At 45.1% G+C, this 23,767-nt stretch overlaps 1 protein-coding gene across 9 annotated transcripts in view; it reads left to right on the top strand.

Moving 5' to 3' along the window:
- The window catches only part of TCP11 (t-complex 11), a 57,955-nt gene that overhangs the window by 23,817 nt on the left and 10,371 nt on the right, over window positions 1-23,767 (top strand). For 4 of the 9 annotated variants that reach the window (XM_034991626.1, XM_034991624.1, XM_034991625.1 and 1 more), the window contains one exon: window positions 22,788-22,908. The exons of 1 other annotated variant lie outside the window; for it this stretch is intronic. In XM_034991626.1, the coding sequence (XP_034847517.1) occupies window positions 22,788-22,908 (121 nt within the window). Of the gene's footprint in view, window positions 1-14,420; window positions 14,428-14,480; window positions 15,045-17,634; window positions 17,756-18,713; window positions 21,465-22,787; window positions 22,909-23,767 lie in introns of those variants that run through there. 4 more of the 9 variants (XM_034991621.1, XM_034991630.1, XM_034991622.1 and 1 more) reach the window with 4 other exon arrangements.

Below are 23,767 nucleotides of genomic sequence, written 5' to 3'. Positions count from 1 at the left end.
AACTGGGGTTTATTCCAGGAAGGCAAGGTTGACTTAACATTAGAAAATCAATATACTTCACAATATTAACAAAATAAGAAAGAAAAACCATATGCGCATCTTAAAAGATGAAGGAAAAAGCTTTTGACAAAAATATAACATCCAGGGGCGCCTGGGTAGCTCAGTCAGTTAAGCATCCAACTCTTGCTTTTGGCTCAGGTCATGATCTCAGGATTGTGAGATGGAGCCCTGTGTTGGGCTCTGCTCTGGACATGGAGCCTGCTTAAGTTTCTCTCTCTCTCTCTCCCTCTGCTCCTGCACCCCTGGCTTGACCTCTCTCTTTCTCTCTAAAAAAAAAAGAAAAAGAAAGAAAAAAAGAAATAGAAAAACCAACATCCATTCCTGATTAAAAACTAAGCAAACTAGTAATAGAAAGGAACTTCCTCAACCTGATTAAGACCATCCATGAAAAACTTATGGCTAGGGGTACCTGTGTGGCTCAGTCGGTTAAGCATCTGCCTTTGGATCAGGTCATGATCCCAGGCTACGGGGATCAAGTCCCGCATCAGGCTCCTTGCTCAGCAGGGAGCCTGCTTCTCCCTCAGCCTGCTGCTCCCCCTGCTTGTTCTCTCTCTCTCTGGCAAATAAATAAATAAAATCTTAAAAAAAAAAACCCAAAACCTATGTCTAACATCATACTTAATGGTGAGACTGAATGCTTTCCCTCTAAGATGAAGAGCAAGATAAAGGATACTGCTCACATCACTTCTATTCAACATAGATTAGAGGTTTTAGCCAGTGCAATGAGGCAAGAAAAAAAAATAGGCATTTATATTGGGAAGGAAGAAGTAAAACTGTCTTTATTTAAGACAAGCATGATCCTTAAAGAAAAATTGATAAACCAGACTTAAATGAAAAACTTCTGCTCTATGAAAGATGCTATTAGGAGAATGAAAAGACAAAGACTGGGAGAATAACGATTGCAAAACATTTAACTGATAAAGCAGTTGTAGTTGGAATATGTAAAGAGTTCTTATAACTCAATAATAAGGAAACAACCCAATTTTAAAAATGAGCCAAAGCTTTGAATAGACACTTCACTGAAGGAGACATTCAGGTGATAAATAAGCACATGAAAAGATGCTCAACATTATTAGTCAACAAGGAGTGCAAATTAAAACCACAATGAGAAACCACTACACCCTAGAACAGCTTTAAAAAAAAGAGAGAGATGAACAAAACCAAGTATTGGTAAGGATGTGGAACAATGGAAACTTCTGTACACTGCTGGTGGAAGTGTTAAATGACAACCACCCTGGAGAAATGTTTGTCAGGTTCTTACAAAATTAAACTTACTTACCAAATAATCCAACAATTCCACTCTTAGGTATTTACCCAAGAGAGAAATAAAAACATATATCCACAAAAAGACATGCTGGGATATTTATAGGAGCTTTATTCATAATAGAAAAAACTAGAAATAACCTAAATATCCATCATAGATAAATAGATAAACAAATTGTGGTATATTCATACAGTGGACTACTACTCTGCAACAAAAAGGAAAAAACTACCAGTAAGTGCCATGAAACAGATGAATCACACAGACATTATGCTGAATCACAGACGTTAGACACAAAAGACTGGTGTTATGGACTGAATTGTGTCCCCAAATTTGTATGTTGAAGCTCTAACCAATGTGACCGTATTTGGAGACATGGACTTTAAAGGAGTAATTAAGGTTGAATAAGGTCATAGGGATTGTAGGACCCTAATCCAATAGGACTGGTGTCCTTAAAAAAGAGGAAGAGACACCAGTGATGTGCCCACACAGAGAAAAGGCCATATAGGGACATGGTGAGAAGACAGGCATCTGCAAGCCAAAGAGAGAGGCCTCAGGAGAAACCAAACCTGTCAACACCTTGATCTTGGTCTTCCAGCCTCTAGAACTGTGAGAAAATAAATTTCTGTTGTGTAAACCTACCAGTCTGTGGTATTAGATGGCAGCCCCCAGGTACCTCCCCCCTTCCCACCCCCATGTATTTTTGCCCCAACCATCCTTCTGGAACCTGTGTTCTCCCTGAAACCTTGAAAGTGTGCACTCCTCACACTACACCCCCAAACAATTCTTTTATTTATTTTTATTTTTTTTTAAAGATTTTATTTATTTAACAGAGAGAGACATAGCGAGAGCAGGAACACAAGCAGGGGGAGTGGGAGAGGGAGAAGCAAGCTTCCCGCAGAGCGGGAAGCCCGATGTGGGACTCGATCCCAGGACCCTGGGATCATGACCTGAGCCGAAGGCAGACGCCTAACGACTGAGCCACCCAGGCGCCCCAAACAATTCTTTTAAATAAAGAAACATTTTTTTAAAAAGGTGGGGGCACCTGGGTGGCTCAGTCAGTTGGGCATCCGACTCTTGATTTCTTTTTTTTTTTTAAAGATTTTATTTTTATTTATTTGACAGAGATACAGCGAGAGAGGTGGGAGAGGGAGAAGCAGGCTTCCCGCTGAGCAGGGAGCCTGATGCGAGGCTCGATCCCAAGACCCTGGGATCATGACCTGAGTGGAAGGCAGACATTTAATGACTGAGCCACCCAGGCGCCCGCGACTCTTGATTTCTGCTCGGGTCATGATCTTGGGGTCATGAGATCGAGCCCCAGGGCTCTGCGCTCAGCAGGGAGTCTGCTTGAGATTCTCTCTCTCTAGCTCTGGCCCTCCCCCTTCTCATACACGCACGCATACTCTCTCTCTCTCAAATAAATAAATAAATCTTAAAAAAAAGTATCAGGGCACCTGGGTGGCTCAGTTGGTTAAGCATCAGACTCTTGATGTTGGCTGGGGTCATGATCTTGGGCTGGTGGGATTGAGCCCCGCCTTCCACTCTGCTCTCGGGGTGGAGCCTGGTTAAGATTCTCTCTCTCCCTCTTCCTCTGCCTCTCTCCCCCAGCTCACACACACTCTCTAAATAAATAAATAAATAAATAAATAAATAAATAAATAAATAAATAAATGTACCTGACTAATACAATTATATAACTACATTTACATGAAGTTTTAGAACAGGTAAAACTAATCTATAGTGACAGAAAGTAGATCAGTGGTTGCCTGGTGCCTGGGATGAGGAGATGGTTAGTGATTGAAAATGGGCTTAAGGAAATTTGGGGTATAGTGGAAGTATTCTGTTTGACTATGGTGGTGGTGGTGGTTACCTGGTATATATATTTGTCAAAACTCATTAAACTGTATACTTGAAGTTGGTACTTTTTAAAAAGATTTTATTTATTTATTTGACAGAGAGAGAGAGCACAAGTAGGCAGAGAGGCAGGCAAAGGGAGAGGGAAAACCCAGCTCTCCACTGAGCAGAGAGCCCGACGTGGGGCTTGATCCCAGGACGCTGGGATCATGACCTGAGCTGAAGGCAGACACTTAACCGACTGAGCCACCCAGGTGCCCTTAAGTTGGCATATTTTATTCATAAAAATTATACCTCAATAAAGTTGATTTTATTTTTTTATTTTTTAAAGATTTATTTATTTGAGAGAGAGAGAGCACCTGTGGAAGTGGAGGAGGGGGAAAGGGAGAGGGAGAGAATCTCAAGCAGACTCCCTGCTGAGTGCAGAGCCCAGTGCAGGGTTCAATCTCACGACCCTGAGATCAGGACCTGAACCAAAATCAAGAGCTGGACGCTTAACTGACTGAGCCACCCAGGTGCCCCTCAATACAGTCAATTTTAAACAAAATATTATGTAAAAAGTACATACAAGAACCCTTGAATGCAATGTGAGGGAGTCATGAAGTCTACCAATGCTTCATATCTTTCATTTTGCAATTTTGGATTTTTAGAGACGTGTGTCCCCTGCAAAGGAAACTGTGGGTAGTCTCAGCCCTATGTCCAAAAAGGGATGCAGATGGAGCTCTCCATTCTAAAGGCCCATAGAGTTATAAGCATGTATTTTCCATAATTTATTCATGAAAAATAGCCAAGAATAAACATTAACCAACATTCAGAGATATTTTGTACTTAAATTTATAATGTAAAATTGCGTGTCTTTCTTACCAAGTCCCCATTTCTATCAACAGATGCTGGTTTTATTTAGCCTGGGGGTGAGTCCTTCCTGGTGTCTTGTTCTCTAGCTTGGACTGGGCACTGCATCAAAGCCCCTCTGGGATGCTTGCCTAACGGAGACTGAAGGCTCCCGCTGAGGGACTAGAGGGTGTCTGCCCTAATTAAGAGGGAAAATTACCATTAACCTAACATAACAACTCTTCTTTTTTCACCATAGAGTAGAAAGGAGAGAGGGGCGCCTGGCTGGCTCAATCATCGGAGCTGGGATTGTGACTCTTGATCTCCTGGGTTGTAAGTTTGAGTCCCACATTGGGTGTAGGGATTACTTAAAAATAAAAATAAATTAAAAAAAAAAAAAAGAAAAGAGAGAAAACTTGGATTTGAGATTTTAAGTGTTTTCCAGCTAAAATATTCTCTGAGTTGCTTTTCTGTGCACTCATTCACCTATATAATGAGTTATGTCTCTGTGCTAAATTTTGTAGTAAGGGCTGGGGATACAGCAGGTAAGGGGAGAGACATGATCTGTGCCTTCACACTGCTAACATTCCAGTGGGAGTTGGAGGCTGTAAGCATCCCAAGTCAAACTGACTCAAACAATAAATGTATTGGCTTGATGCTGGGGAATCTTAGGCAGGAGGCTGGGCTGCAAGGGTTCCATGAGTCTGAGTAGTGAGGCTGGTACGGACACGGACGCCACAGACAGTTCCCGGCCTCCCACCACAGCCAAAGTCTCCGGTAAAGACCGTCCCTTCCAGACAGAAGCGTGGAATGGAGCCTCAAGGGGACTTCCCATTGTGCCTTATTGGCCTGATTTGTGTCACGTGCTCTCTCTGAACCAATCACCGTAAGGGAGAGGGGGTTACCCTTGGACAAATCAGGCTGCTCCTTGGAAGTGGGTGGGGCTCAGGGACCAAAAAGTAGAGTCCCTGCTTTATTCTAATTGGGTCAAATTAACTCAAATAGGCACATTGTGAACTTAAACATTGGTTCCAGGCAACTGTTAACCCTTCAGCAACTTCCAGAAGCATTGACTTCAAATACTGGCTTCAACTACAAGCTAATTCAAGGGGGTAACCTTAGACAAAACATTCCAGAAATGTCCAGTGGTTTCGCTATGTGACTGGAGGGGCGGTCAGGAAAGCCTGCTTGAGCTTGCTTGAGCTGGCTCCAGAAGCACACGGCTTGGCTTTGAGTTCCCCGTCCTGAGCCTTTGTAGCTGGGTTAAATCCCTTAGCCCTTGGAACCCCCGTTTCCTCTCCTATGAAATGGGCACCGTCTTGTGGGATTTGTGAGAGGACTAAATGAGATAATATAGGTGATGCCTCTTGGCACGGTGCCTGGTTCGCAGTAAGCGCTCAGTATTACTGTTGAACCCGTGCGGAGCCAGACCAGCTGACAGCATCACTAGATACACCTGGATGCTTCCCAGTTTGTATCTGACCCACATCTCCATCTTCTCAGAATCTGATTTTAGGTCGCAGTTGATCAAGAATAGGAGTACTACTTACAGGTATTTGTCAAGGTTCTCTCTTTCACTTGTACTCCTTTTCTCTTGTGTTCCTCTGGCTCCCCTTTTAGGAGGTTATATGAAAGACTGGTCAAGGGCGCCTGGGTTACTCAGCCGGTTTAGCATCTGCCTTTGGCTCAGGTCCTGATCTCAGGGTCCTGGGATCAAGAGCCCCACGTCTTCTTGTGAGGCTCCTCGCTCAGGGGGACTCAGCTTTTCCCTCTCCCTCTGCCCCTCCCCTCCCCTCCTCATGCTCCTTTTCTCTCTCTCAGATAAATAAATAAAATCTAAAACAAAACAAAACAAAACAAAAAAACTGGTCAAAGGCTCTGAGGTCAGATTCCCAGTGTTCAAGTTCTGGTCTTACCACTTAGTCCTTGTGCAGCTTTGAGCAGGATGCATCTATAAAGCAGGTGTACAAACGATATCTTTTAACAACATCATAAGGGTGTCGTGAGAATGGTATTAGCACATCCATGTGAAGGGCTCTCTGAGGGCCTGGCACATACTAAGCATTTGATGAGTGTTGTTTGGCATTTATTTATTTATTTTTTAAAGATTTTATTTATTTATTTGAGACAGAGAATGAGATAGAGCATGAAAGGGTCAGAGGGAGAAGAGACTCCCTGCCGAGCAGGGAGCCCGACGTGGGACTCGATCCTGGGACTCCAGGATCATGACCTGAGCCGAAGGCAGTCGCTTAACCAACTGAGCCACCCAGGCACCCTGTTTGGCATTTATTAAGACTATTTCATCTATCAACCATGACTCTGGACTCTATTCTTGTTATCCATTTATCTCAATCTCTCTCCCTAATTCCAGCTGCTTATTCCTTGCCTACCTGCTTAATATTTTCTCATAAAGATCCAACCAAAACTTTATTCTCAGCCTGTCCTAAAATACACCTACAGTACACCTGTCCACTCTTCTCTTTCCCCAAACGTCCTCCTCTACCTCCCTGCCATCATTCTTCCATTAATGTCAGCACTGATAGGAAATGAAGGACTTGGATTCCTATTTCATGCTATCAGAAAGCCTTGTTTCTCTCTCTTCCCAAAAATCCTCATAGTTGGAGGGTCATCCCACCCAGCTTGAGGGAAATGAGGACAGAGCTCTAAAGGGACTGGCCCAAGGTCACCAGCAAGTGGGCAGTGGAAAGAGTTCAGGCCTCCTACTTTTGAGGTGATTCCTCTCTCCCCAACCCATGGCCGTTTCTCTGTGCTACAAAACCACTTTGTCCCAGTTGCCCTAGGGGCCCTGGCAGACTCGCAGTTCCCAGGGTTGGGGAGGCGAGGCTGGGGGTCCCCAAGTAGTTCTTGAAACAATTAAAAATCCGATTTCGTAAGCCAAGTCTCCTGTTACCCTGAGTTGTGTGTTGGGGAAGGGGGCAGGCAGAGTGCCGTGAGGGGCGGGGGGGGGGGGGGGGGGTGGTGGAAGGTCTTTTGAGAATTTCTAAGCATTGTGAACAAAGTAAACCCCAAACTGTAGGATGTGAATCATTCTGAATGTGCCTCTGTTGGCCACCAATGGGTACAAGATATGTAAATTCTGCAGGGGTTGTGAGTGGTTTAGCCAGTGTTTTTCAATGTTAGAAATTCCAAACATGGAGTCAGCGGGTGCCCAGGGAGCCCTCCATTTCCCTTCCTGCAGTCCCATCTCTCTTAGCCCTGACAGATCTTTGGTAGGTAAGGCGGGAGCTGACAGGTGCTCGGTGGGGGCCACATGCAGGCCAGGCTGCAGACTCCAAAACAGCCATCTACTCATCATGTTCCTACTTCCTCAGACTATTGAAGTCAGAAAATTCTTGCCATTCCTGAGCTAGTAAGGGAGACTCAGACCCAGTGACCTCCTTTTGTTCCCGCTGGGGGCGGTAGCCCCTCGGCCAGCTTCACCCGTCCCAACCAGCAACCAGCTCGTCCCAACCAGCTCCGGCTTCAGCTCCTAGTCCGGTGGGTGGAGGAAAGGGGAGGGCGAGGCACAGCAGGAGTCGACAAGCTGAAAAGAGGGTGGTCACACTTTCTCCATTCTCCCACTCCAGGGGAAGAAAAAAAGGCCCAAAGTAAAGCCAGAGTTTAAAAAGGATCCCCTGTTCATAGACACAGAAACTAGACGAGAGGTTATTGCGGGCTGCGAAGGAGGGGGGTTGGGAGGAGGGGCGGTGGGGGGGTAGTTATGGTTTAATGGGTAGAGTTTTTTGTGGGGGATGATGAAAGGTTTTGGCCATACATAGTGGTGATGGTTACACACCATTGTGAATTTAGTTTATTAATGTCACTGAATTGTACACTTACAAATCGTTAAAATGATAAATATTATGCTATGTATTTTGCCTCAATAAAAAAATCTACAATAATTTTTTTTTTCAAAACCCCATTCTCTGCATTTCTTTTGAAACTGACTTCAAATAGACTGGTCTTCAAATCTATGCAGCTGGATTCTTTGTCAGGAGATCATTATACTTTGCTTTAGGCTGGTAGTTCTAGAGAATTATGGATGACAGGAATGATTGAAACTGATTTATTTCTCAAGTGTTTGAGATTCCTTCATCCCTACCCAATAATGTCTATTCAGGAAGAGCTTGTCTTGACCAAAGACAGAAAAATAAAAGAAAATGTACAGGCCGCCATCTAAAGTGGGCCTGGTTTAAGAAAATCTCCTATGTGAAATCTCAGATTTGGAAAACAAATTGGTGGCTGATAATTTGCCTTACAAAAGACTGATTCACTTAACAAAAGAGTTTACTCAAAGGTTCCTTTAAGAATTTAGCCCCCTGGTGCATTTAATGATATTATTGGATTAAAAAAAAGCCATCCGACCATTCAAGGACACTGCACTGTAAATACGTGAATGCATTGTATTGTGTTGTAAGAGTGGGAATAAAAGAGTCAGGACTCTTTGACAAATGGACCATTTTGGGCCAAAGTAACACAAGGTGGGGGGGTGGGCAGGAGGGGAAAGATGAGTTTTCTTGGCCTAAAATCTGGGCGGCTTTCTGGGAAGGCTTTGGGAGTTTGTGATTTATTTAAGACCAGCTAAGCCCAAGGCCTGCAATGTGTCCATTTTGAGAACTTATGGTCAAAGTTTCTACCTCTGCCCATGCTGACCCGCCATCACCTGCCCTCATCATAAAGGCTCTCAGGTGTGAGCTCAACTCTGTCTTACGATGCAGAAAAATATCTCTGTTGCCAAAAAGCGGATTCTCTCTGGTGATGAAGAATGATCCTTATTTATGTCTGCATAGGTACATTCTGGGGCCCATAAAGGTTTAATTGTCCCTCTAACTAGTTTTTTTTAAAAACCCACAAAGAGGCTGCCAGGTTTCCCCAGAGTTTAAAACCAACTGAATGTGGTTCTGTGGAAACTGCTTTAAGTGTGTAACTCGCGCCGTGTCCTGGGGCACAAGGCGGGATTGTTTTGGGGAGTCGAAAGACGCAGCTCTTAGGAGGACTTTTAAAGTCAGTTTTTGTGGCTTTGGGCTGCTGCTGACCCTGGCTTGCTCTGCAGCAAGAGAGAGAGAGAGAGTTCCTCTCTCTCACCGGGAGCCTACTTCTGGAAGTTACTCCCAGGGTGCCACTGCCCCCTACCGCCGCCTTCAGGTTCGGGGTGGGGGGAACCTCCCTGTCCCAGGACCCGAAACACCCTTCCTTTTGTCTCTGACGTTGTCTTTGAGGGTTTAAAAGACTCTCAAGACACAGGAGAGTTGGAAAGAGAGGAAACTTGTCTGAGACAAAAAGAGAAAGACAGACGCTGGTAACTGAAACTGGGTCCAGTCAGACACAGTTTGCCTGGCCGCTCCAGTGTGTGGGGAGAGCTATGGCTCATTCTGCATGGCTGCTTGCTCGTGCTGTCGCTAGGGACTGGCCATCTACTATGTTCCAGGCACAGTGGTAAATGAAACGCAGACCGGCCCTGCTCTCAGAGAGCCTACGGTCTGGCGGGACAGTTCCACACTGAATAAAGTTAATTATGCCAACAAACATATAATTACAAACTGCAGTGAAGGCTCTGAAGACAACATAGGGGGTGTTGAGAGAAGCAAATGAGGTTCATAGACGTTTCCCTGAGGAAGTTAGGCCTTGTGAGGTGGACCTGAAGAATGAGAGGGAGTCAGTGAGGTAGGAGGGGGATAGAGGAAGCAGGAGGATCCCAGAGGGAAGGGACAGCATGTGCAAAGACCCTGGGGCCGGAAGGAGCAAGGGCCTCTTATGTATTGCTGGTAGAGTGAGATGTGGCTAAACAAGTTGGATGTTTAATGTGGCTGCTAGAATCTTCTTTGTCCTCTCTTTGAGCCCCCTTTCCTTAAAAGACTTGTAATGGTTTCCCCATTCATCACACTTCACTTTGAGCTTCAAAGGGCTATGTCCAGACTGCCCCCAGATTACTGAAACCTTTCTCACACTCCTCTTTGGTTCTATGAAGAAAATACATTTATCAAAAGACTAAAGCAAATAGTTTTGACATGCGGTTCTGTACCATAAGGGAGGCTATAATGAAGTCAGTCCCAGTTTACATGATTCCAAATGGTTTCATTTAAATGTCCCACCCTGTATTTACGTGTCCCTACCACTTTAGTTGACTGTTTATCTTCCAGTAGTCTACTGAACTTGCAGGCTTGGCCTCTATGTAATTCCGTCTCTTACTTTTTCCATTCCATGGCCTGTCATTTACATTTTTCTTTAGGAAATGCAAATATTTATTTACGGTATTAGTTTTTACTCTTGCTTAGCCCTATATATTATAGAGTACACAGACTGTGATAAGGGTTCTAGTTCTGTATTTTTCCATAAACTGGTGGTGACGTTAGCCAAGTCATTTAACTTCACCAAGCCTAAGATGCTTTGTAAAATGAGGTGTTTTTCATTTCTGTTATTTTGTTTTGTTTTATAAAGCTAGCGGATCCATATTCAGGATTCCTCTTAATTCTGTGGTTCTGTACCTCTTACAATCATCCAGGAGTATTCCTCTTACATTTTTGTCTTTATCAACCCCTCTTTCAGAATATCTTTGTGGGTAGGACCAACTCTCTGTGTAATTGCTTTTGTATGGTAGCAACCAGGGTTGTATTTAGCAAATGGAAACAGAGCATACTGTTGGGCTTGGTTAAAGCTCACATATGTGGGGAAGTGGTTGAGGAGCAGGAACATTCTAGCTGCAGGCCTGAGATTCCCTTAGACTGCTTCTCAATCTGGGGTGTATGAACCCATAGGGGTATATGGAGGTGTGCCAGCGAGTATAGGAAGCCCTTCCTTCTGGAACAAGAATTCTACTCAAAGATTTGAGGAGAGAAAATTGACTTTAGTATTGAGACAAATATGGATATATTGTGAATAGAAGATAAAAGTGATACGATTTTTAAAAAAGATTTATTTATTTGAGATACAGAGTGAGGGAGAGGGCAGGAGTGGGAGGTAGAAGGCAGAGGGAGAGAGAGAAGCAGACCCCCCGCTGAGCAGGGAGCTCGGCCGCGGGTCTCCATCCCAGGACCCCGGGATCATGACCTGAGCCGAAGGCAGACATTCAACCGACTGAGCCACCCAGGCACCCCCAAAATCATATATTTTTTTATTAACATAAAATGTATTATTTGTTTCAGGGGTACAGGTCTGTGATTCATCAGTCTTAAACAATTCACGTACCCTCCCCAATGTCCATCACCCAGCGACCCCATCCCTCCCACCCCCTCTACTCCAGCAACCCTCAGTTTGTTTCCTAAGATTAAGAGTCTCTTATGGTTTGTCTCCCTCTCTGGTTTCGTCTTGTTTCATTTTTTCAATCATATGATATTTTAATATGAAAGGAGAACCCAGGACTATACAGCTTGGGGCACCTACAATGTGAGAGGAAACGGGGCTTTTACTTCTGTCCTTGGGTTGCTCGAGAAATACTTGTCTTATGGGTCTGTGAGATATGTACACTTTCTTAGGGTAAAGGTGTTAAGTCACTCAGGAAGGGCATTCCTAATAAATAGCGGACATGTGTGGAAAATCCAATTTCACCCATCAGGAGAGTTTAAAGAGGGTCCTGAGGTTGAGAGGGAACCAGGCTGAACAAAGGACCCATTTCCAAAAACCAAATCGGTTACACAATCTTGCTTAGTATCCTGGCCAAAGGCTGGGTTCGAACTGATCCAGACATCTGGAAGATCTCTCACCCTTTCTCTGACCTCCAGTATTTCTTCTTGTCTGTACCCCCAAATCTGGTAGTTACCAACCATTTTATGTTAGTTATTTTTCTTGTTTATACAGCTTCTCAGCTAGAGTCAGGGAGGTCGGGTGAATTAAGAAAAAGTGTAGGATTGAGCGTCAAGACCTTGCTTGCCACGTGACTTTTGGTTACTCCCTGAAATCTCTCTGATTCCCAGTTTGCTCATCTTTTAAATGGTGCAAAATAACACCCGCCTTGCCTACTGAACAGGTAGGATTGCGAGCAGAGCATATGGATTTGCAATGTAAAAACATTTTGTAAATCATTAAACAAAAATCAGTTATTATTAACTAAGACCCCAAAGGGAAGGAGGGCATATCTCTCGAATCATCTTTCTATTCGCCTCAACTTTTAACTTTGCCTAGTTGGTTCTGATAAACTCTTAGTGATAAAGATCATGAAATGCTGTCCCCAGGCTGACCCTGGGAAAACTCTAATTCTGTCTTTCTCTCCCACCCCCATCCTTTACTCCTTTTCTGGCTTCAGTCCCCAACCCCACCCCCACATGCTCCCACACTGCTATTTCTTCCCACTGCCCCTTCCAGAGAATTTGGGTATTAAGAGGACACTTATAGAGGTTGTGTAATGTATATGAATGAACTGCTGGAGCCAATTTCAGGCATCAGCAGGGAAAGTTTTGTGGCAATGCCATTTTTGTGGGCAAATGAACTGGTGTCATTCTGGAAACTTTCTCCCGGAATAAAAATGCCCAAACAGAACTCTGGAATTTTTTTTTTTTTTTTTTTTTTTGAGACCTAGCCTAAATATCTCCCATGTAATAATGAAGAATCACATTTTCATTGACCTCTTTGCTGAAGTCAGACAATTTCTCTCCCTTCTCAGTTTGGGGTGAAGGCCAGCCTGCTTCACAGTTAACATCTCTGAGGGAAATACCAGGAAAGGTTGAGGGGGAGTAAGGGGCAGGTTTAACATGTACTGGATTAAGAACGCTTCAGCTAAACAGTAACTTTACTAGGCCATTCCCCTCATATCACCTTGACCTCAGGGTAGAGTGGGCTTTCTTTCTTTTCTTTCTTTCTTTCTTTCTTTTCTTTCTTTTTCTTTCTTTCTTTCTTTCTTTCTTTCTTTCTTTCTTTCTTTCTTTCTTTCTTCTTTCTTTCTTTCTTTCTTTCTTTCTTTCTTTCTTTCTTTCTTTCTTCTTTCTTTCTTTCTTTCTTTCTTCCTTTCTTAAGATTTATTTATTTGTCAGAGAGAGCAAGCACAAGCAGGGGGAAGGGGCAGGCAGAGGGAGAAGCAGGCTCTCCCCTGAGCAAGGAGCCGATGTGGGGCTCAATACCACGACCCTGGGATCATGACCTGAGCTGAAGGCAGCTGCTTAACCAACTGAGCCACCCAGGCGCCCCTAGAGCGGACTTTTGCACATATTGCACATTTTGCAGAAATGTGTTCAGCAACTCACACGCAACTCTTGATCTTTGGGAGAGTGAGTTCAAGCTCCATGTTAGGCATAGAGAGGAAGGAAGGGAGGGAGGGAGGAAGGATAGAGGAAGGAAGGAAGGAAGGAAGGAAGGAAGGAAGGAAGGAAGGAAGGAAGGAAGGAGGGAGGGAGGGAGGAAGGATGGAATGAAGGAGGGAGGGAGGGAGGAAGGATAGAAGGAAGGAAGGAAGGAAGGAGGGAGGGAGGGAGGGAGGAAGGACGGAAGGAAGGAAGGAGGGAGGGAAGGAGGGAGGGAGGGAAGGAAGGAAGGAAGGAAGAAAAGGTTCTTAGGCCTCTTCAAAATTTTCCCTTTCAAAACGCATGAGTTGTGCAAGAAAAATCCACATTCCACATTAACAAAACAGGGGTTATAATAAGAACTTGCTTTCTTACAGGCAATACTTTCATCTTACGTTTTATTTTATTTTTTTAAAGCAAGCTTTTGTTGTAAGGAATCAAGTCCGTTAATAAAGAGGGATAGGAGAGTAGGCAGTGGACACTTCCTTTTCATTTTTCCTCCCAAAGTGCAGGAATTGGAGGGGAGGGTGGTCACTCCCGGTCCTCACATCACTTCAGGGGCAACAGAGCAGACCCGGAGGCAGGCGTAGGAGGGCCGCCCCCAGGTCCAAGCAGAGCCCAGGCCAGGAATTCAGAGGCTCAGCCTCCATGGACCGGCAGCTGGCCAGGGGTCTCGGTTTCCACACCTGTAGCACGGCAGCAGGCCCGGCTCTCACGATGCCCTAGAATGTGCTAAAAAGGAACCACCCTCCTGGGTGGGGACCTGTTTCTCGGACTACAGGAGCCGGCTGAAGAGAAACGAAGCACCGTGCGCCCTCTCTCCCTCAGTAGTTCCAGGGGATCTTTCTCGCGGGGGCCGGACGTGCCCGGCAGAGAGCGGCCCCGCAGGCCCCGCAACCCTTCGAGCCCACGACGACCCCGCACCAGCCCGACCGCCTGGGCGGGCGGCGGACTGCGGGGTGGCCACGCGACCCCGCCCGTTGCCCCGGGAGATGGGCGGCGCTTTGTTCTCAAAGCCCCGACTCTCCCACCCGGCGCCCCCGGCGGGGCGGGCGGGGGTGCGCGCGGGGTCGGCCCGGGCGTCTCCGCGCCGCCGTCAGGCCCCTCGCGGCCGCCCGCCCCCGCCGCCGCGCCGCGGTTGGTACGACCCGGGCCTCGAGGCTGCGCGCCGCGGCGCCGAGCCCAGAGCCGGGGCCGGTCGCCGGGGAGGAGGTGAGCGGCGCGGAGCCGAAGCGCCGAGGGCGCCCTCTGCTGCCGGAGCCGGGGAGGGCCCGAGGCGGGCGTCCCGGGCGCGGAGGGCCGCACCCCGCGCCGCCCGCTCGTTGCGCGCCCAGGGCCTGACTTCTGGGTCCCCGCACCCCTCCTCCAGGCTCCTTTGTCCCGCCTGTGCCCCGAGAGGCCCTGCAGCTGGCCACCCTGCTCTTTTGGTCTGGCCGGGTCGGGCGCGCGCGGCCGGACTCCGGGCCCCCGGCGGCAGTTGGAGGGCCCCCTTCCCCGACGCCAACGGCGCGTCATTTCTCCCCACCCAGATTCCATCCGCAACATGCCGGACGTCGAGGAGGAAGCGCCCCTGAAGGATCCGGGCGATGCAGGGTGCCGGTCCCGCAAGCCCGAAACGTCAGCGGCGACCCGAGAAGACCCGAGCGGCCCCAAGGACCGCCCGGCCTGTAGGTCCCGTCGCCGCTCGGGGGCGCCCAGCCTGGGGCGGGGCGGAAGAGCGAGGGCCCGCCGTCCTCTCGTCGCCCTCCCCGGCCTCTCGGGTTGCCCTTCGCCTCGTCTCCCCCCGACCCAGCCCCTGCTTGCAGGCCCTAGGCCCCCTGGACCCGGAGGTTGGTCTAGGAGGGAGAAGTGGCCCGGGCGGGATTACGTGGCTCTGACAAGATTCGAGGCCGAGCGCGTTCACCGCCATCGCTGCTGTCGTTTGAATTTGTAGGTGGAAAATGGCGGACACTTGGGGTACTTTCGAAGAACCCGAGTGATCCTGGATGGGAATCACTCGGCGCTTCATGGACTCTGGAAGTCCTAAGCTCTGGGCGTCCGTTCTTGAGCTCTGTACTTCATGTTCCTCTTGGGTCTCAGGTTTCTTCTATACTTGCGTAGGTCGAACCTCACGGGGACTCCTCCTGCATTTCTCTTCTAGTAATCCCTAGAGAATTTAAACAGGCATCAGTCTGAAGACCTGTCCACATGTAAGAGTTTAACTCGAGTTAAACTCTTGAAGATTAAAACGGGAAAAATTAGTTCAAGGCCCTGGTACTCTGAAGTTGAATTGCGCTTGTTTCTCTGGTGGCCACGTGGGGTCGCTGCCGGCTAACAGAATGGCCCCAAAGTGACAAATTGGTGCATAGGAATTTATTTAGATAAGAATGAACCTGATGTGTGGGCGAATGCCAATTTTTTTGTGAAAACAGTGTAAACAATTTAAGTTCTTCGGGTGGCTATTTAAATGAATCCATAGGTAAAACAGCCCTAAAGTGAGTAACCAAATTACCCCTTAAAAAAAAAAAAAAAGAATTTGACATTTTGTGGATTAGGTTGACTTGTTCAGTTACTGTATCATGTTGAAAATTTCTTTGTCCTTGGGATTTGGATTTTAAAACTCTACTTTAGTTGCACTTTCCCTCGAATTTCTCTTTGGGCCTTCCCCTTTCCTGAATTTTACAGCTGTTGGGAGTTGCCTAGCACAACGGAACTTGGGAGCAGCAATCTTGTCAAAGTAGGCTCTGAACTTGGACTTGTAGTTGGAAAGTGTCTCTGTGGAAAATCTTTCCCTCAGTCCTTCAGTAAGCTGCTATAACTCAATCTCCCTTGGAAGATTTTCTTTTATTTCTCATTTCGCATTAGTGAGTTAATGGATTGTCTGTTTACATATTTGACTGTGTTTTGCCATTTTAGCTGAAACCAAAGGCTTCGGAGAGGCTGCAAAAATAAAGGGAACTTCAACTGTCCACTTAAGGCTCAGTTCATCTTTATGTTTACCTAAGCAAGGGCTCAGTGGCTTTTTGGTAAATTTGCAATCACCTTTTACCCATACATTTTTATTTTATTTATTTTAATTTTTAATTTCAAAGTAGTTCAACTTTGTTGAAAAGTAAACAACAACAAAAAAGGTGAATGCCCCCACTGTTAACATTCTGCCACATTGCGCTTGCTCTCTCTCTCTCTGTATGTATTTTTGTCCTTTCTTACTGAAAGTTAGGGTCATGACTTCTAAAAACGTCATCATGTATCTCCTAAGAATAAAGGCATTCTGTGTAACCTCTTTTCTACAATAACTATTTTTCCTTTTTACATTTTTAAATCTTCTTACTTATGGACAACTTAAACATTTACAAAAGTAGACTAGTATGATGAGCCATGTTTACTCATTACCCAGCTTCAACAGTGACCAACTCATGGCCGATCTTCGTTCGTTTATATCCCCTCCATATCTGGGAACCAGATATTTTTCTGTGGACAAATTATGAAGTGCTATTGAAAGAGAATGAGAAAACACGATTTACTGTGTGCAACTTTGTTCCACATACTAAGTGATCATTCTGAGTATTGTGCCTGTTATGTGAGAATGGGCTCAGCTGGGTCTGTAGTAAGAACAAATGCTAGTGCTGGTTTACGACACAATTCTTCACAATATTTAGTGAAAGGAAATAAAGATGTAATGGGTTTTTTCCAAAGCTAAATTGATTCAGTGTACAGGGCTCCTCTTTATTCCGACAATATTACCTTTCTGTTTTTGTGTGTGGGCGGGGGGTAGGGGTGTTTTTGGTTTTGGTTTTTTTTGGAGGTTAAGCTATTCTTTTATGAAGCGATGGTTTGGTGGTGGTAGAGTGGATTTTTTTATTTGCTTATTTGCTTGTCTCACTGTCCACACTTGGTAAAACAAAAGGTTGGCAAGTTGTCGTCAATTGCTCAGAAACTTTTTGGGAATGTCAGTAGCCTGTAAAATCCTAACACCTGGGAACTCCTGCTTTTTGAGACCAGGGACACTGGTGCCATTCAGTGCCATCTCTGTGGAGAATTTAACTTTCATCAGAGGCAGGAAAAGGAGAGCAGAATCAGAATGCCCTTAGATAAATGCTTATGTTTGCAAATCACAAATTATTGTTTCTTTGCTGCTTTAATTATTACTTTACTTTTCAAGAGAAAGGCTTGTAATTAGTTTTTGTTATTTATAAAATAGCTTCTTTGTCCTCCCTTACTCCCATGCTGGACTACTCTAGGCACAGAGTTCAGAAAACCTAAATGACTAGAACGGTCAAATGAGTTGGTGTAAGATCAGTTTGATGAATCTAAATTTGGGACCCACTCAGAGTGAGTCTCTGAATAAAATAGAAATTCGGAATGACTTGTGTCCACCATAAGTTCTTTTTTTTTTTTTTAATGGAGATTTAATTGATGTTAACATTAGTTTCGGGTGTACACCTGAGGATCTTTCTGTCACAGGTCTGATAGATACAGTTGACAACGTTTCTAAGCTGAGCAACAAGATTGGAATGAATCATGATTTCCACATGGAAGAAAAGGTTTCCCCTCCAAGCAGGTACCAGCTCTTCTGATTTTCCCATTTTATTCATCCTGGTATAGCTATTTAGAACTAATGGCTTCTGACCAGACTCGGAGCATTTTTATTTAATAATCTAATTTATAGTCAATAAAACTGGGGGAAAAAATACAGTGTTTGAATATAAACCTTAAGAAGGCGCAACAAGTTAAATAGAAGAGTAATAATTATGAGTATTAGAGGGTCAAGAAGCAGATGTTATTTAACTAGTGAATAAGCCAAAGTAATTATTGTTGGAATGTTCACTTTGCGAGCCCCTGTTAATAATAAAATACCAGGAGGGTGGATTTCAGATCTTCTCCGATAGATGTGGAGGAAGTAGTGTGTGGTAGCTAGCTATTGTTGCCATCAAATTATTCCAGAACTTAACAGCTGAACCAGTGTTCGTTATCTCACAGTTTCTGTGGGTCAGAGATCCGGGCTCAGTTTCACGGTGTCTCCCGCTCTAGTTGTAGTCAGTGTGTTGAGTGCTCATCAGAGCCTCCCTCAGCTCCGGGCCACACTCCGCTGGCTTCCCTCACTCAGAGTGAGTGAGAAAATCAGGGTGTGAGAGATGGTGCCCAAGACAGAACCCACAGACTTTCTGTTACCTCATCTCCGAAGTGATCCCAGCACCTCGGCTACCTTCTGTTCGCTGGAAGGTAGACGACTGCGCCCACACTCCGAGAGATGAGATTACACCAGTGTGAATATCAGAACTCCTAGGTCTTTGGGGTCATCCTATCGGCTGCCTGCCTCATAGCTCCTTCCAGTTACTCTTTTAAATGACCACAGATGATAAAATATGAATTTTCTTTTTTTAAAAAAAGATTTTATTTATTTGAGAGTGAGTGAGTGAGAGAGAGAGTATGAGCAGGGAGGGAGAGGCAGAAGGAGAAGGAGAAGCAGATTCCTTGCTGAGCAGGGAGCCCCATGAGGGGCTCCATCCCAAGACCCTGGGATCATGACCTGAGCCGAAGGCAGACGCTTAACCAACTGAGCCACCCAGGCACCCCCATAAGTCAGTTTAATTTATGAATCAGGATCAGAACTCTTGATAAATAATGCTCTCCCACCTCCATCAAGCTTCGCTTTGATTCTTAGTTATATTGACATCATAGCAAGTGAGAACCATTTGGGAAGTGTGAATTGAATGTCTCTGCTGGTTTATTGGCAGTTAAATGGGTAAATTCAATGTCAGATTTTAAAAACCGTTCTAATTTCCCACCAATAGATAAATGAGGGCAGCTTGTGATCAGTTTCCTTAACTGCTTTTGTGATCCGGCAGCCTCAGGGACTCTCTTACTCAAGTGCCGTTCTCTACGGTGCGCACTTCCCCTCCTCTTCGTGCTCTGATTTGCCCTTGCCTGGTGCCAAGCACAGCTTCTGTGGGACCAGGTTTTCCCCAAAACCCACATGTCCTAACATCTCTCTCACTGCTTAGATATGTTTGGGACGACAGAAGAGGAGAAACAATTGAAACTGGGAGAGTGAAGATCTGCTAAAGGGGCAGTAGCAAGGGAGCTGGGGGGCGGGTAGAAGCCACGAGAGAGGGAGAAATGAAGCAGGAGAAATAGTACCAGTCAGAGCTGGGTTTTCACGTAAGGTCATGCAGAATTTATATCAGGAAAAAGGTTGAAATAGAGTTTGACATGACTCATTTTTGGCAATTGGCTCTCTGTGCATAGGATGGTGTTAATAACAATCGTCCACCCTGAAGGGAAATCGCATGTTTGGGCATTCATTCATCAGGCGTATATTGAGTCCTTATGTGGCAGGCAAAATGCTGAGTGCTGAGGATGGATGGAGCTGTAGCTATAGCTAAACAACATGCCGTCATCACTGTCAGAAGTTTCTATAGGGAGGACAGTTGAATAACAGAAGAGACTGATCAGTTGACTCATAGTTCTGTGTATAGTTTCATGAGAGTGCTCAGTTGCTTAAGGAGGGTCAGAGAAGATCTGCCTACAGATGAAGACTTGAGTCGAGTCTTAGAGGAGGAATAAGTGCTGCCCAGATGGTCTAGGTGGGAAAGAATGTTCCTGGCAGAGGAAACTATGTCAGAGGCAAGAATATGGTATGTTCTTTACAGGTACCTTGGTGTGGCTGGATACAAGATATGAGATAGAAGGAGATAAACTGGAAAAGGAGGCAGAGCAATGTCTGGAGGGGTCCCATAAGTGGTTTATGTTGCTGGTGAGGGGAAGCCCCAAAAGGTCTTTACCCGAGCATGGCATCATGGTCATAACTGCATTTCAGAAGTCCTTGATTTTAGAATGAATTGGTGAAGAACAGATAAAAAGGGGACAAGACTGAAGGCAGGGTGACCAGAGAATGGACTATTGCAGTAGTCCAGGTAAGAGATGATGGGAGGAAGGGATGGATTCCAGAGGCATTTAAGAAGCACAATTGATGGAACTTGGAGATGGATTGGATAGATAGGATGAGGAGAAAAGAGTTGAGAACAATTCTAGTACACCTTAGACCATTGGACAGATTATAGTAGTTACCTCTGATGATTGAGAGTGGTGTGTTGGGAGAGGAACTTTGACTTTTTGTTTTATTCATCTTCTTATTGCTTGTTTTTTGTTTGTTTTACATGGAGCATGCATTACTATATTTTTACCTGAAGCATGCATTACTGTATTTTTTTAAGGGGGGATGTTTAATTCAAGAAAACCAGTAGCTACTTGGCAATGACTAGGTCTAACCTCAGACTTTTCAAATGGTTCTTTTTCTCTTATGAGTCTCACTGCAGGTTAGGGTCATCATTTAAATAAACTTTGAGAGGAAAATTAATTCCTGTCATTTCCTTTTTTAAATTTAAATTTAAAATGAATACACATTTTTTTAAAGTAGTTTTGTTTTACAGAAAAAATGATTGGAAAGTACAGAGCTCCCACACAGCCCATCCTCTGCGGCACACAGATTCCACTGTTGTTTATATCTTGTAATCGTGAGGTCATTTGTTAGAGTTGATGATCTAGTATTAATACACTATTATTAACTCCAGTCCATAGTGTACATTGGGGTTCATTTTTTGTATATTCTTTGGGTTTTGAAAAATGTATAATGTCATGTATTCACCATTTTTGTATCATACACAGTGATACAGACTGATCTCACTGCCCTAAAAATCCCCTGTGCTCTACTTGTTCACCCTTTTCTCCCTGCCCCACGATTCCTTGGCAACCACTGATCTTTTTACTGTCTCCATTGGTTTCCAGAATGTCCTGTAATTGGAATCATACAATATGTAGCCTTTTCAGATTGGCTCCCTTCATTTAGCAATATGCGTTCAAGAGTCTTTCATGTCTTTTGGGGCTTGATAGCTCATTTCTTTTTAATGCCGAGTAATATCCCATTGTCCAGATGTACCACGGTTTATTTGTCCACTCACAGGATGACATCTTGGTTGCTCCAAGTTTTGGCAATTATGAATAAAGCTGCTATAAACCTCCCTGTGCAAGTTTTTGTGCGGACACAAGTTTTCAACTCATTTGCTTAAATACAAAGGACAGCTGATGGATCATATATGACAAGAGTATGTTTCGTTTTGTGAGAAGCTGCCATACTGTTTTCCAGAGTGGCTGTACCATTTTGCATTCCCACCAGCAATGCATGGAAGTTCCTAGAGTTGCTCCACAGCCTTGGCAGCATTTGGTGGTGTCAGTATTTTGGATTGGGGCATTCTCATAGATATTGATGGGTATGTCATTGTTATTTTAATTTGCAGCTCCCTAATGACCTGATGTTGAGCGTCTTTTCATATGCTTATTTGCCATCTGTGTGATGACTTTTGTGAGGTGTCTGTTCAGATCTTTCCCCATTTTAAAATTGGGTTCTGTTCTTGTTGAGTTTTAAGAGTTCTTTGTATATTTTGGATACTAGTTTTTTTTTTTTTTTAAGATTTTATTTATTAGAGCGAGTGTGAGCACAAGCAGGGTGAGTGGCAGTGGGAGAGGGAGAAGCAGACTCCCCTCTGAGCAGGGAGCCCCAATGTGGGACTCCATCCCAGGACCCCGGGATTGTGACCTGAGCCAAAGGTAGATGCTCAACTGACTGAGCCTCCCAGGCGCCCCATGGATTCTAGTTCTTTATCAGATATATGTTCTGCAAAGATTGTGCTTTGTCTTTTCATCTCTTAACAGTGTCTGTCACAGAGCACAAGTTTTTATTTTTAATGGAGTCCAGTTTACCAATTTTTCTTTTCATGGATCATCATGGTTTTGGTGTTGTATCTAAAAGGTCATTGCCAAACCCAAGGTCACCTAGTTTTCTCCTATGTTATCTTCTGTGGTATCTATTTTTTACATTTAGGTCTGTGATCCATTTGTGTAAGGTATAAGGTCTGTGTCTAGATACATTTTTTTTGCATGTGGAGGTCCAGTTTTTCCAGCACCACATGCTGAAGAGACTATCCTTTCTAAATTGAATTGCCTTTGCTTCTTTTTTTTTTTTTTAGAAGAAGAAATGACTGATCTTTCTGGCCTCCTTGACTGGCTACCTGGTAATGCCCCTGAGATTGGGACTACAGGGGGAACAGGTTTGGAAGGGGAAGATACTGAATTGAGTTTTAGATCTGCTGATTTAAGAAATACCTATGGATATTCGAGTATTATCAAAGAAGGAAAATCCTTTTCTAGATTTTAGGAGTGTGAGAAAATAAAAGATCCTTTTGTTCATTGCTGTATGTATGCATAAATGGAAACTAAGTCACATACTATCTAGGCTAGATGCAAATTGGTGCTACAGCTGGCCTGATCTCCCTGGAGAGTTCTTCCTGCTGCAGAGGGAGGGCTGCTTGGAATCATGAGCAGCCCTTCTGAGAGCTTTTACTGATGCTCTTGACATCCAAGTCTGACCCCAGCTTGTTCAACTTTGTCACAGCCCAAACACAGTTCCTGGCCTTTCCTGTCAGTATGATGGTCTTTTGTCATATCAAATGCTGTTTGTTTGGGCCTTAGGAGATAATGACCTTCTAACAGTTTTTGGGTAAAGAAAGTAATTTGCTCATTTAAACCTCTTACAGTTTGGAAGGCAAGGTCAAGGAGACAATGCACAATGCCTTTTGGGACCATCTCAAAGAGCAATTGTCAGCTACTCCCCCAGACTTCAGTTGTGCTCTTGAACTTCTGAAAGAAATTAAAGAGGTGAGTGACCTACCTTCCACCTGTAGATGTAAGTTTCCTAGACACCCCCAAGGTCATTGGAATGTCAGTGGCTAACAGATCCTAACTGAACATGGTCCAGGAATCAGTCAGAGTCTAATTCGTCGACAGAAATCATACGGTAGTTTCAACAAGGAAGTTTTAATACAAAAATTATTATACCATGGAACTGACGAAACAAGAGCTTTGAACTAGTAAGAAGCAAAACTCTAAAGTAGATGAAAATATCAGATAGAAGGAGACTACACCATATCCCTAGGGCTGAGAGAGAAGACGCGAGGACCCGGGGCGGGCATGGCTGTGCCGGGGAGGCCGTGTGTGCTGCTGACCACCGTGCAGGGGCCGGGGGCTGGGGCAGCTGCCCATGCGGGAGGAACCTGGCCCTGGACAAGGAGCCGCTTGCTCTGCAGGAGCCAGCTACTGGCCAAGCCGCACACCCATACTGCCTCATGCCAAGTGAGTATTCCAGAACCAGGAAGAGAAGCTCTTGCCTCTTGTGATGTCTTTGTAGTATGTGGTGGGCACAACCTAAGCTGAGCCCCCCCCTCAGTGATCCACACCTTTGTATGATCCTCTGTCCTTGAGCGTGGACGAGATCTGTGACTTGCCTCTAAGCAGTATGCAAGCGTGCTGGCGTGTTGCGCCCAGAAATACATCTCACCGTGTAAGACCCCTGTCTTAGCAGAACGGAGAAACCCCCTTGCCGGCCTTGAAGAAGCAGACGGCTATGCAGTGAATGGCCTCTGGAGAGGGGCAGGGGGCAGGGAAATGCAGCTGGCCCCTAGGATCTGAGGGCAGCATCCACCCGTCAAGTCTACAGCTGTAAGGAAACGAATTCTGC

Source organism: Mirounga leonina, unplaced genomic scaffold (assembly GCF_011800145.1).
Source record: "Mirounga leonina isolate KUSES-001 unplaced genomic scaffold, KU_Mleo_1.0 Mir_53, whole genome shotgun sequence".
NCBI lineage: Eukaryota > Metazoa > Chordata > Mammalia > Carnivora > Phocidae > Mirounga > Mirounga leonina.
Note: the sequence above shows the minus strand (reverse complement) of the source record. Positions and strands in the feature narration are given on the sequence as shown.